General features: G+C 48.1%; 1 protein-coding gene across 1 annotated transcript in view; it reads right to left on the bottom strand.

Annotated features, from left to right (window-relative positions):
• LOC120051451 (tensin-like) overlaps positions 1 to 10,876 on the bottom strand; it is a 59,912-nt gene extending 49,036 nt beyond the window's left edge. The window contains 8 exon segments of the mRNA XM_038998313.1: positions 4,558 to 4,641; positions 6,837 to 6,901; positions 8,725 to 8,777; positions 8,780 to 8,846; positions 8,983 to 9,033; positions 9,180 to 9,238; positions 9,241 to 9,350; positions 10,831 to 10,876. Of these exon segments, the coding sequence (XP_038854241.1) occupies positions 4,558 to 4,641; positions 6,837 to 6,901; positions 8,725 to 8,777; positions 8,780 to 8,846; positions 8,983 to 9,033; positions 9,180 to 9,238; positions 9,241 to 9,328 (467 nt within the window). The 5' untranslated portion in view covers positions 9,329 to 9,350; positions 10,831 to 10,876.
• Between the last annotated feature and the right edge of the window lie 3,487 nt (positions 10,877 to 14,363).

A 14,363-nucleotide genomic window follows, 5' to 3' on the forward strand; every position in this document is an offset into this window, starting at 1 on the left:
GCCAGGCAGGGGTATGTAGTGTTGTGTTGGTGAGCTCTGCCTGCCAGGCAGGGGTATGTAGTGTTGTGTTGGTGAGCTCTGCCTGCCAGGCAGGGTTATGTAGTGTTGTGTTGGTTAGCTCTGCCTGCCAGGCAGGGGTATGTAGTGTTGTGTTGGTGAGCTCTGCCTGCCAGGCAGGGGTATGTAGTGTTGTGTTGGTGAGCTCTGCCTGCCAGGCAGGGGTATGTAGTGTTGTGTTGGTGAGCTCTGCCTGCCAGGCAGGGTTATGTAGTGTTGTGTTGGTGAGCTCTGCCTGCCAGGCAGGGTTATGTAGTGTTGTGTTGGTGAGCTCTGCCTGCCAGGCAGGGGTATGTAGTGTTGTGTTGGTGAGCTCTGCCTGCCAGGCAGGGTTATGTAGTGTTGTGTTGGTGAGCTCTGCCTGCCAGGCAGGGGTATGTAGTGTTGTGTTGGTGAGCTCTGGCTGCCAGGCAGGGGTATGTAGTGTTGTGTTGGTGAGCTCTGCCTGCCAGGCAGGGGTATGTGGTGTTGTGTTGGTGAGCTCTGCCTGCCAGGCAGGGGTATGTAGTGTTGTGTTGGTGAGCTCTGCCTGCCAGGCAGGGTTATGTAGTGTTGTGTTGGTGAGCTCTGCCTGCCAGGCAGGGGTATGTAGTGTTGTGTTGGTGAGCTCTGCCTGCTAGGCAGGGGTATGTGGTGTTGTGTTGGTGAGCTCTGCCTGCCAGGCAGGGGTATGTAGTGTGTGTTGGTGAGCTCTGCCTGCCAGGCAGGGGTATGTAGTGTTGTGTTGGTGAGCTCTGCCTGCCAGGCAGGGGTATGTAGTGTTGTGTTGGTGAGCTCTGCCTGCCAGGCAGGGGTATGTAGTGTTGTGTTGGTGAGCTCTGCCTGCCAGGCAGGGGTATGTAGTGTTGTGTTGGTGAGCTCTGCCTGCCAGGCAGGGTTATGTAGTGTTGTGTTGGTTAGCTCTGCCTGCCAGGCAGGGTTATGTAGTGTTGTGTTGGTGAGCTCTGCCTGCCAGGCAGGGTTATGTAGTGTTGTGTTGGTGAGCTCTGCCTGCCAGGCAGGGGTATGTAGTGTTGTGTTGGTGAGCTCTGCCTGCCAGGCAGGGTTATGTAGTGTTGTGTTGGTGAGCTCTGCCTGCCAGGCAGGGTTATGTAGTGTTGTGTTGGTGAGCTCTGCCTGCCAGGCAGGGTTATGTAGTGTTGTGTTGGTGAGCTCTGCCTGCCAGGCAGGGTTATGTAGTGTTGTGTTGGTGAGCTCTGCCTGCCAGGCAGGGGTATGTAGTGTTGTGTTGGTGAGCTCTGCCTGCCAGGCAGGGGTATGTAGTGTTGTGTTGGTGAGCTCTGCCTGCCAGGCAGGGTTATGTAGTGTTGTGTTGGTTAGCTCTGCCTGCCAGGCAGGGGTATGTAGTGTTGTGTTGGTGAGCTCTGCCTGCCAGGCAGGGGTATGTAGTGTTGTGTTGGTGAGCTCTGCCTGCCAGGCAGGGGTATGTAGTGTTGTGTTGGTGAGCTCTGCCTGCCAGGCAGGGTTATGTAGTGTTGTGTTGGTGAGCTCTGCCTGCCAGGCAGGGTTATGTAGTGTTGTGTTGGTGAGCTCTGCCTGCCAGGCAGGGGTATGTAGTGTTGTGTTGGTGAGCTCTGCCTGCCAGGCAGGGTTATGTAGTGTTGTGTTGGTGAGCTCTGCCTGCCAGGCAGGGGTATGTAGTGTTGTGTTGGTGAGCTCTGGCTGCCAGGCAGGGGTATGTAGTGTTGTGTTGGTGAGCTCTGCCTGCCAGGCAGGGGTATGTGGTGTTGTGTTGGTGAGCTCTGCCTGCCAGGCAGGGGTATGTAGTGTTGTGTTGGTGAGCTCTGCCTGCCAGGCAGGGTTATGTAGTGTTGTGTTGGTGAGCTCTGCCTGCCAGGCAGGGGTATGTAGTGTTGTGTTGGTGAGCTCTGCCTGCTAGGCAGGGGTATGTGGTGTTGTGTTGGTGAGCTCTGCCTGCCAGGCAGGGGTATGTAGTGTTGTGTTGGTGAGCTCTGCCTGCCAGGCAGGGGTATGTAGTGTTGTGTTGGTGAGCTCTGCCTGCCAGGCAGGGGTATGTAGTGTTGTGTTGGTGAGCTCTGCCTGCCAGGCAGGGGTATGTAGTGTTGTGTTGGTGAGCTCTGCCTGCCAGGCAGGGGTATGTAGTGTTGTGTTGGTGAGCTCTGCCTGCCAGGCAGGGTTATGTAGTGTTGTGTTGGTTAGCTCTGCCTGCCAGGCAGGGTTATGTAGTGTTGTGTTGGTGAGCTCTGCCTGCCAGGCAGGGGTATGTAGTGTTGTGTTGGTGAGCTCTGCCTGCCAGGCAGGGGTATGTAGTGTTGTGTTGGTGAGCTCTGCCTGCCAGGCAGGGTTATGTAGTGTTGTGTTGGTGAGCTCTGCCTGCCAGGCAGGGGTATGTAGTGTTGTGTTGGTGAGCTCTGCCTGCCAGGCAGGGTTATGTAGTGTTGTGTTGGTGAGCTCTGCCTGCCAGGCAGGGTTATGTAGTGTTGTGTTGGTGAGCTCTGCCTGCCAGGCAGGGTATGTAGTGTTGTGTTGGTGAGCTCTGCCTGCCAGGCAGGGTTATGTAGTGTTGTGTTGGTGAGCTCTGCCTGCCAGGCAGGGTTATGTAGTGTTGTGTTGGTGAGCTCTGCCTGCCAGGCAGGGGTATGTAGTGTTGTGTTGGTGAGCTCTGCCTGCCAGGCAGGGTTATGTAGTGTTGTGTTGGTGAGCTCTGCCTGCCAGGCAGGGGTATGTAGTGTTGTGTTGGTGAGCTCTGCCTGCCAGGCAGGGGTATGTAGTGTTGTGTTGGTGAGCTCTGCCTGCCAGGCAGGGGTATGTAGTGTTGTGTTGGTGAGCTCTGCCTGCCAGGCAGGGGTATGTAGTGTTGTGTTGGTGAGCTCTGCCTGCCAGGCAGGGGTATGTAGTGTTGTGTTGGTGAGCTCTGCCTGCCAGGCAGGGTTATGTAGTGTTGTGTTGGTGAGCTCTGCCTGCCAGGCAGGGGTATGTAGTGTTGTGTTGGTGAGCTCTGCCTGCCAGGCAGGGGTATGTAGTGTTGTGTTGGTGAGCTCTGCCTGCCAGGCAGGGGTATGTAGTGTTGTGTTGGTGAGCTCTGCCTGCCAGGCAGGGGTATGTAGTGTTGTGTTGGTGAGCTCTGCCTGCCAGGCAGGGGTATGTAGTGTTGTGTTGGTGAGCTCTGCCTGCCAGGCAGGGGTATGTAGTGTTGTGTTGGTGAGCTCTGCCTGCCAGGCAGGGGTATGTAGTGTTGTGTTGGTGAGCTCTGCCTGCCAGGCAGCCTGTTAATGATACTAATGATGATCATGCAGAGTGTGACCTCTGTTCCAGAGGTCGGCCCATCTCCCCACCACCCCTGTGCTCCCCCCGCACTCCGCTGGCAGCTGCCAGATGGTTCGGTCTCCCAAGTGAAATTAGGTGGGAGCAGGAAGCATTCACAGACCAGCTGGGTTGTGTAAGGAGCTCCCTGTGTAACAGCGGGGTCACGCCGGAAAACACGGCCACACAGATTCTGACATATTACAGTTACTACTGTACAGAGATATATATAATGTTGGGCTGCCACAGAGATCAAGTCTGGACAACCATCCGCCATTTTGGCTCAGAACATTCCACTTAAGGATCTAACCTAGATTCTAATCTAGAGTGGAATTTCCTCACAAGAATGTTGATGATGATTTGATAGTGATACCTCTCAGAACAGAAGTGAGTGTTTCTCTATGTGGTGCGTTTCTACGGCAGCGGTGTAGCAGTGCTGAGATCCACCCCCCCCTCCCAATGTTAATGTCACACATGCCAGACCATAATAAATTCAGACTAAGGGGAACTGGCTGAGGGATAATTATATCTGAGTAAGGAAACAGCAGCTGGTCAGATGCCAGGCCTAGTGCTGCTACTGCTGTTGTTGCCTGCTGGATACACCTGGGGTTCCCTTATCTGCCACAAACTATGGATCCCGGGTCAGTTTGTATTTACTCAGTAATGACCTATGGCTAGGACTGGGTTAGTGAGATATGACCCTAAATCAGTTCTAAGCGCCACTAAGGGTTCCCTTACAAAGCCACCTATTCAGCATGCCAGATCACTGAGGAGGGGAGGAAGGAACGATGGATAGTTGTGTCAGAATGAACTCTGGAAACCATGTGACCTTTCAGCTCTCAGTGGAATCCTGGAGAATACAAAAAGCTGCTAGGCTTTCCAAAAAACATTATTCCTCAATTATGTCAATTAGGCTTCATTGGGAGGATTAAGGGAACAAAAAGACAGAGGTATTTCCTGTTTGGGACGCACTGGGAGAGAGGGACTGAGGAGAGGAGAGGAGGATAGCCTTTGAAACAGTGAGAGTTACACCAGGTCATCCATTGACTGAATTCCACTCTGAGAAGTTACGCCCATCCCTTTACCCTTGTTGACTTCTTCAATGAACAGAATGAAGGATACACATTCTAAGAATGGAATCCAGCCGGTTGCTCTCACCAAGGGATCAAACTCATCCAGCCTATAGGAAGTTGTAGGGTGCAAAAACAGGAAGTGAGGTAGTAAGTGGTAACTGACCTTCTCTGGGACGGTTGACCCACAGGAAGTGCTTTGTCTTCGTAGAAGCGCCTCATGGCGAACCTGTCCAGTGCCTGGTCAGCACTGAAGACCACAGGAGAGACAAAGGTCATGATCGGCTCTTCTTCACTGAACACATACAATATACCATACAATAAGTTTGCCCTGAAATGACCCTGAAAAGTGTCCTTACGTTGTCTTCTCCTTTAAAAAACGTCCTTAAGCGACACCGTCGATTAAGAAGTGTCCTTAATCTACATATTTTCATATTTTGCCATCCCCACAATGCTACAGTATCCCAGTATTATTATCTGATCAATGTACAGATGTAGGATCTTAATTTGATCATCCTGTTGCAGGAAAACTTTCCTGAAATGCAGGAAATGTTTAACTTATAGTGTATTTGAGGTTAAAAAGTAGTCGGAAGTACAAAAATGGCCATGAATTATAATCCACATAATAATTCACATTTCCTGTTGCTGCAGGATTATTTTCCTACCGTAGCAAACTGTCTCAAATTAAGATCCTACATCTGTAACGTGTAACGTTTGTTCATGAGTGTACTGTTTACTCTTCTAGAATGCCACTGACTCTCAAGCATTAAGCAAGATAGAACAAAGTATCAAAGAGTATCAAAGAAACAAGTGTGATTTGACCTTTGTTATTCCTTAGTGAAAGTGTAAGATCGTAAACCCATCCCCCACCCTGAAACATCTGGAGTCTTTACAAGGTATGACATATGTAAATGTTCCTCTTTATTGACCAAAAATACACCAGAGCCTGAACAGAATGTTTTGGCATAACAACCACATCAGTGTTTCATTTGAGGCCCAATCTATCTGTTACAGATCTTCGTGCTTGCCCTGACATCACCCCATGTTTTTGTCTATGACTTGACGACATCTCAAGGGGTGAAGCCATAGAAATCAGGGTTGGGGTGAATTCGAATGGAAGTCGTCAATTCAGGAAGTGATTTGAATTTAAAATCCCCAAATGGAAAAAACTTTTGACATATATAGCTTCTCCTTTTTAGCTTATTGAGAAGTCAATTAAAATAGATGCCCTTTTTTTTACTGAATTAAAATGTCAGTTTACTTCCTGAATTGACTGCTTTCAATTCAAATTGACCACCACACTGATAGAAATCTCAAATGAAATGTATAGAATGGACAAATGTCTGTTTGTATTCATCTGGAAATATCTGGGAACTTTAAGGATGTATGGAACTTCAAGCATGGCGGTGATATTGAATGAATACATTGTCCCATGTTGACTAATAACAAACAGGGTACATGAGGTCAGTGTGTCTGCAGTCAGAAGTCTCTGGTACCTGGCTGATATGTTGACTAATAACAAACAGGGTACATGAGGTCAGTTTGTCTGCAGTCAGAAGTCTCTGGTACCTGGCTGATATGTTGACTAATAACAAACAGGGTACATGAGGTCAGTTTGTCTGCAGTCAGAAGTCTCTGGTACCTGGCTGATATGTTGACTAATAACAAACAGGGTACATGAGGTCAGTTTGTCTGCAGTCAGAAGTCTCTGGTACCTGGCTGATATGTTGACTAATAACAAACAGGGTACATGAGGTCAGTTTGTCTGCAGTCAGAAGTCTCTGGTACCTGGCTGATATGTTGACTAATAACAAACAGGGTACATGAGGTCAGTTTGTCTGCAGTCAGAAGTCTCTGGTACCTGGCTGATATGTTGACTAATAACAAACAGGGTACATGAGGTCAGTTTGTCTGCAGTCAGAAGTCTCTGGTACCTGGCTGATATGTTGACTAATAACAAACAGGGTACATGAGGTCAGTTTGTCTGCAGTCAGAAGTCTCTGGTACCTGGCTGATATGTTGACTAATAACAAACAGGGTACATGAGGTCAGTTTGTCTGCAGTCAGAAGTCTCTGGTACCTGGCTGATATGTTGACTAATAACAAACAGGGTACATGAGGTCAGTTTGTCTGCAGTCAGAAGTCTCTGGTACCTGGCTGATATGTTGACTAACAACAAACAGGGTACATGAGGTCAGTTTGTCTGCAGTCAGAAGTCTCTGGTACCTGGCTGATATGTTGACTAATAACAAACAGGGTACATGAGGTCAGTTTGTCTGCAGTCAGAAGTCTCTGGTACCTGGCTGATATGTTGACTAACAACAAACAGGGTACATGAGGTCAGTTTGTCTGCAGTCAGAAGTCTCTGGTACCTGGCTGATATGTTGACTAATAACAAACAGGGTACATGAGGTCAGTTTGTCTGCAGTCAGAAGTCTCTGGTACCTGGCTGATATGTTGCTGTAATGCATGTAGGCAGCCACCACCACTCCTGTCCTCCCACGGTTCCCCTGCAGAAAGAGAGAGAGAGGGGGGAGAGAGAGGGAGAGAATGGGGGAGAGGGAGAGAGCGAGAGGGGGGAGAGCGAGAGGGGGAGAGAGAGGGGGGAGAGGGAGAGGGAGAGAGAGAGAGTGGGGGAGAGAGAGAGTGGGGGATAGGGCAGGGAGAGAGAGAGGGGAGAGAGGGAGAGGGAGAGAGAGAGAGTGGGGGATAGGGCAGGGAGAGAGAGAGGGGAGAGAGAGAGGGGAGAGAGGGAGAGAGAGAGAGGGGGGGAGAGAGAGAGTGGGGGAGAGACAGGGGGGAGAGAGAGGGGGGAGAGGGAGAGGGAGAGAGAGAGAGTGGGGGAGAGAGAGAGTGGGGGATAGGGCAGGGAGAGAGAGAGGGGAGAGAGAGAGGGGAGAGAGGGAGAGAGAGAGAGTGGGGGAGAGAGAGAGTGGGGGATAGGGCAGGGAGAGAGAGAGGGGAGAGAGGGAGATATACTTTTTGAGAAAGAATACAAGTCTATTTTTAGTTACACACTTGAAGGTCGAACAATGTTTGTACCTGCAGTGTAGACATGTAGATGCTGTACAGTGAGTTAGATTTGAGTGACCAGGCTATTTTCAGGCCAAACTGCCACAGATTGAATTTGATCAAACTGCCTGGTTCCATTGATCACAATGACATTGTTTGTGGTCAAATCCAACTGCAGATAGAAATGCAACACTACTGGAGAAACCTTTGACCCTGAACTCTGAAACATCCCGTGGAACATTTCTGACTGGGGAGATAACAAATAGCATTTCATCAAATTAGGCGTTTCTGAATGGAAGCAGTTTTTCCATCTTGACCAAAAGCTTCAATTTCAGGATGAGGGGGAAAATAAGCATTGGTAACCATGGGGATGCTCTGTTTGCTACCACTTGTTGTACATATTGAATAAAATGTTCCCCCACAGACTTATCAAGTTACTACTCACTATTCAGCTACATTGACTCAAAGTCTTTAACACTGACTGATAGAGACTTAGATGAAGTTTTTAAAGTTGTTTTTTGGGGAGTTACTGTAGTTGACATTGGATCATTCATGACAAGTTGTATGATGAATCATTGGGCCTGAGAGGTTGGGGGAGGAGGATGTGCTGCCAAAACACAGGCCGCAGCAGTCTCTATTAGAATCAAATGACTCATGTTCACTGGATTTCTTTGTGAAATACGGCTTCAGTCTAACAGTCTGCAGTTAAGGACCATTTAAGTGTTTTACCAGCAATACTAGAATGTGGAGGACTTGTCTTCCAACTACAAGACAGCTTGATTATCCCACTTTGTCCAATGAGGTACAGGGAAACAGTTTGGTGCCTTTCCTTTTTCGACCAATGAGCTAGGGTGACAAGTTGGTGTTTTACCTCCTTACCAATGACGATTGAGGACATACAGAGTATTGTATTCATAGGGCACTTTCTCCCTGGGGCCTGGCTGTCTCCTTTCACACTCTTCAAACAGAGAGCACCCTCTACTGTCCTTAACACAGTGGACCACGGCATACTGTAACACTCCCGGGAAGAAACCCTTCCATCCTCCCTTCCCTGGAGTGATCAGTGATCTGTAAGACTACGGGACCCTGTTCCAATACTTTGACAATGTATCCTTCCTTCCTCCCTTCCCTGGAGTGATCAGTGATCTGTAAGACTACGGGACCCTGTTCCAATACTTTGACAATGTATCCTTCCTCCTCCCTTTCTCCCTCCTTCCCTGGAGTGATCAGTGATCTGTAAGACTACGGGACCCTGTTTCAATACTTTGACATGTATCCTTCCTTCCTCCCTTCACTGAGTGATGTGTGCCGACCACCATACCTTGTTGTGAAGCACCACTACATTGTGTTGGTCAGCGTTGAGCCAGGTGTCATGGCCTTGCACATGCTGCAGATCTTATCCAGGGCCGGAGCATAATGGTCTGGCCAGCCAAACTCCAGCACCTACAGGGGGCCACACAGACCACTATCACATATCAAAACTTCCACCACTACCATTGCATTTAGGAGAGTTGTGTGTGTGTGTGTGTGTATGTGCGTGCGTGCGTGCGTGCGTGGGTGTGTATTTGTGTGTGTATACCTTGTGGTTAAGCTTGGTGATGTCATTCCTCAGCTCGCTTAGGTTGAGGAGCTGAAATCACAAAATCCACATCAATAAGAATGACCAGGAAACAGTTGTCCATCAGCAACAGGACGTGACAGGGTGCATGAAAAGCCACCACACCAACAGACAGGTCCGGTAGTGAGGTAGAGCCGTGGCAGGACAGGGGGTCTCACCAGATAGTGTTTCCCCGTGTTTGGAGGCAGCATGGAGGCCACCTCCTTAATGTGGGAGTGTAGCTGCGCTCCTCCGCTCCGCTGGGGAAGGAGACAGAGATGATCCTCTCGGTGATGTACACCAGGTCCACCTCATAGTTCTCATCCATGGCCTGCAGCAGACTGACACTCCTGGGGGGAGGAGAGGAGAGAGGAGAGAGGAGAGGGGAGAGGATAGATAGTTAGAGAGGTGATGTTCACCAGATCCACCTCATAGTTCTCAGAGGAGAGGAGAGGAGAGGAGAGGAGAGGAGAGGAGGAGAGCGGAGGAGAGGAGAGGAGAGAGAGCGGAGGAGAGGAGAGGAGAGGAGAGGAGAGGGGGGAGGGGAGGGAGGAGAGGAGGAGGAGAGGGAGAGGAGAGGAGAGGAGAGGAGAGGAGAGGAGAGGAGAGAGAGAGGAGAGGAAGAGGAGAGGAGAGGAGAAGTGGAGGAGAGGAGGGAGATAGTTAGAGATGTGATGTACACCAGAATCCACCTCATAGTTCTCAGAGGAGAGGAGAGGGGAGGGGGGAGAGGAGAGGAGAGGGAGAGAGAGAGGAGGAGGAAGAGGACGAGGGAGAGGAGAGGAGAGGAGAGGAGAGGAAGGAGAGGAGAGGAGAGGGAGGAGAGGAGAGGAGAGGAGAGAGAGGAGAGGAGAGGAGAGGGAGGGAAGAGTGAGTAGTTAGAGAGATTATGTACACCAGGTCCACCTCATAGTCCTCCTCCATGGCCTGCAGCAGACTGACACTGCTGGGAAGAGGGGGAGAGGAGAGAGGGGGAAAGAAGGGGAGAGAGGAGATGAGGGGAGATGAGAGGAGAGAGGAGATGAGATGAGAGGAGAAGGGAGGAGAGGGGATGGGATAGATAGTTAGAGAAGTGATGTACACCAGGTCCACCTCATAGTCCTCCTCCATGGCCTGCAGCAGACTGACACTCCTGGGGAGGAAGATACTTAGAGCTCTGACAAAACGTTTCAGAGTACTGAGTGCTGATCTAGGATCAACCTCTCCCTGTCCATATAATCTTGCTCCTTATGATCTAAAATGTCAAACTGATCCTAGATCAGCACTGCTACTCTGTATGAATATGGCCCTGATATCTTACAGGGTTTGTACATCCGCAATAGTCTGTAAAGCTCTTCTTGGTGGCTCTTGTGTTGTGTGGTATCTATTATCTATCATATCTTTGATGTGTGAGTCTTCAGTACTGACAAACCCATGTGATTTATGTCTATGGTAATTGGAAGTGGTGTCATATGATATCACACATGTTTTCAAAACATCTTTCAATCCTAGCTCTTCAGTTTCAGAACAAAGTGTTTCTGGAATGATCCAAGCTGGTATTGCGCAATCATTGAGATCAGTTCCCCAAATCCCGACTCCAGATGGCTGTTAGGTGGAAACGTAGCTGGAGAAACAGGATGGTTGTCACAGTGATCTGACAACAGGATAGAATACATCCTGATGGGTTTTTGATAGGCCTGTGTCCATGGATTTCAGTGTGTGTTGAGCTCATGGGTATCAATGAACCGAAAAGTGAGGTTAGAGAAACAGGTGTAAACGTGGCCGTACACTGCAGTAGATGAGGAATAGTGACAGCCTGGATAGTGAGGGAAAGACAGCAGTCTTCTTTACCGTGATGACCTTCGTCTAGTCTGCTCACTCTTACAGGACCTTGGGGTTCCCTACAGAGAACACAGAGAAGATAGAATACATCACTCAGTCTCCTTGATCAACTTGGCATTGTTCGTGTTTGATGGACGGGTGCGAGTGAGTGTAATACAGAACTGCATTGTAAATTCCACATTACAGCACGCTGCATCTGGTCTTCAACTATATAAAATCCAAACACAACTGGATAGAGTTTAGCCATGATGAGATGCGTCCATTGCTTTGAAATACCATAATATCCCGGGGCCTTACTTGTACCCAGTGTCCTCCATCCTCAGTCTAACTACAGAGAGAGAAAAGCACGGGAGAATATCGAGGATCATGTTCAACAACGAGGGTGATTAGCAGTAGACAATAGATCACGTGTTCAGACACAAAGTGCTGTGTTCAAAATATGCTGTCGGACAGCGGTGCTTTTTAAACACATAGTTACCATGTATAATGCTGTCTATGACCTTGGTGACGGGGGGTGATGGGTTGGTTGGTTAGTGGCATGTTGTCAACAGTCTTAAACAGCTTTCTTTGCTCATCTCCTCGTCTCCTTCCTTCATGGTAACGTAATCAGCAACATTAAAACATTAATTACTGACAATTGGTTGTTTCCTGTTACAGTAATCTAACTGACATCACAATATTGGCATGTCCTGCAACCACCAGCACAACAGCACACTCATGGCAAAGGTGCTATAGGCTGAAAACGTTCAGTTTGATACGCTAGCAAGTACTGTATGTTTGAAATGTGGAAATACCCAAACATTTAAACTTAGCCTGTACACATACATAGCTGTTTGTCTGTCTGTGTTTGACCCTGTCCTAAAGAGTTTACATTGACATCTACATCCTGCTGTCTGTCCATGGTCACGAAGAACAGGGAAGATGAGGACAGGGAGACGTCACTACCATATACTGGGTACATCACTAGGGCTATCTTTAGTAATTCCACATCCTTTTTAACACCACAAGGTCAGCACTGCCTTCCCGTCTCCCCCGGCTGGAGAACATAGACAGCACCATGTGAAGTGAGGATAGAGAGGACCTGAACAGAACAGAAGGGTTATGTACACAGTACAGAGCTCTGTGTTGCCATGATCCATTCATTTGTCTGTGATGAAACTAATCCTAGTCAGCAAAAGGAAGGCATTATTCGAGTGATGTGACTAGAAACAGATGCTGCCTGCTGAAACCAATGGACACTGTTGCTCGAAAACTGCAACAATATGTCTGTTTTCAAGGGACAAGAGTGGCCAATTACGTAAAACAGGTCTCTTGCCCATCACCACATGGCATGGACACACACACACACACACTACACACACACACACACACACACACAACACACACACCACGCCTGTATACACCCAGCAGAACTAACGTTGTACACACAACACGAACCACCAAGCCTCCTCATACAATCTGTGTCAACCGTCCACCACACACACACACACACACTTCCTCTGTCTTTGTGGTAGTCTTTCATTTAATGTGTTCCTCCTGTCTCTGTGTTGTAGTCTTCATTGAATGTGTTCCTCCTGCTCTCTGTGTTTCTCTTCTTGGTAGTTTGTTGGTCCTCTGCGGTAGTGTATCTTTACATCTGGTTTTGATAAACTGATGAGTATTACTGAGGTGGGAACGCAGGCACACACCACACACACACACACACACACACACACACACACACACCCACACACACACACACACACACACACCACACACACACACACACACTCACACTTTTTTTTCATTAGCTATAACTGCAGAAAGATATCCCTAAGTGACTGTACTGTGTGTGTGTGTGTGTGTTGTGTGTGTGTGTGTGTGGTGTGTGTGTGTGTTGTGTGTGTGTGTGTGTGTGTGTTGTGTGTGTGTGTGTGTGTGTGTGTTTTTGTGTGGTGTGTGTGTGTCCTGCGTTCCCACCTCAGTAATACTCATCAGTTATCAAAACCAGATGTAAAGATACACTACCCAGCAGGACCAACAAACTACAAGAAAGAAACACAGAGAGACAGGAGGAACACATTCATGAAAAGACTACAACACAGAGACAGAGGAAACACATTAAATGAAAGACCTACAACACAAAGACAGGAGGAGACATTCAATGAAAGACTACAACACAGAGACAGAGGAACAATTCATAAAAGACTACAACACGAGAACAGGAGGAAGACATTCAATGAAAGACTACAACACAGAGAGACAGGAGGAACCATTAATGAAAGACTACAACACAGAGACAGGAGGAAACATTCATGAAAGACTACAACACAGAGAGACAGGAGGAAACACATTCAATGAAGACTACAACACACAGAGAGACAGGAGGAACACATTCAAATGAAGACTACAACACAGAGACAGGAGGAACACATTCAATGAAAGACTACAACACAGAGAGACAGAGGAACAATCAATGAAAAGACTACAACACAGAGACAGGAGGAACACATTCAATAAAAGACTACAACACAGAGACAGGAGGAAGACATTCAATGAAAGACTACAAACAGAGACAGAGGAACACATTCAATAAAAGACTACAACACAGAGACAGGAGGAAACATTCAATGAAAGACTACAACACAGAGACAGGAGAAGACATTCAATGAAAGACTACAACACAGAGACAGGAGGAACACATTCAAATAAAAGACTACAACACAGAGACAGGAGGAGACATTAAATGAAAGACTACAACACAGAGAGACAGGAGGAACACCTTCAGAAAAGATAAACACGAGATACAGAGGAACACATTCAATGAAAGACTACAACCAGAGAGACATCGAGGAAACTATTTCAATGAAGACCAAAACCACCAAGAAGCTTAGATAGTAACGTTTAACTGTGTGACTGAAGAAAAAACATGAAGGTCTTGCTGTTTATGATTACATTGGTATGTACCCACTGGATTATTTTTATTTCTTTAGCAATGTTGTTTTCACGTCCTTTCAACCCCAAAAATGTGGAAAACAACGTTTAACCTAAGACCATGACATGGTGACATTTTTTTGTGATTTCCCATTGAATTTACAATAGTTGACAACTCAACCAAATATAAATCAAAACTAGAATTGAGCTGATGTCTGTGCCCAGGGGTAATGCAACAACGTATGGACAAACTCATTGTTAAAGGGGAATTTCACCCAAAATGTACAACTTCATATGCATACCTCAGGCACCCTAGATACCCTAAATACACCCAAATCAAAAGTAGGGTGTTTGACAGCAGGGAAACATACACTTAAAAGGCAGATTGCCCGTTTATCCCATCAGGTACACTTCCAGAGTGGGCGTGGCCTACCTTAAATAGATACTCAGCACTCGCCTCCGGAATTGCGGAAGGAGGCGGGCGCCTGCGGAGGGCGCCACTGAGGTCATGGCGGGACTGGTCTGGTTCTGGTCCAGAGTGGACCAGGGTCCCTCTCGCTCTACCCCTTCTGTGTGTCGCCCTATCCCCCTGGGGAAGGCTGAATGACCAAACGCCTTGGTTGTCAATC

The sequence above is a fragment of the Salvelinus namaycush genome, chromosome 7 (assembly GCF_016432855.1).
Source record: "Salvelinus namaycush isolate Seneca chromosome 7, SaNama_1.0, whole genome shotgun sequence".
Taxonomy (NCBI): Eukaryota; Metazoa; Chordata; class Actinopteri; order Salmoniformes; family Salmonidae; genus Salvelinus; species Salvelinus namaycush.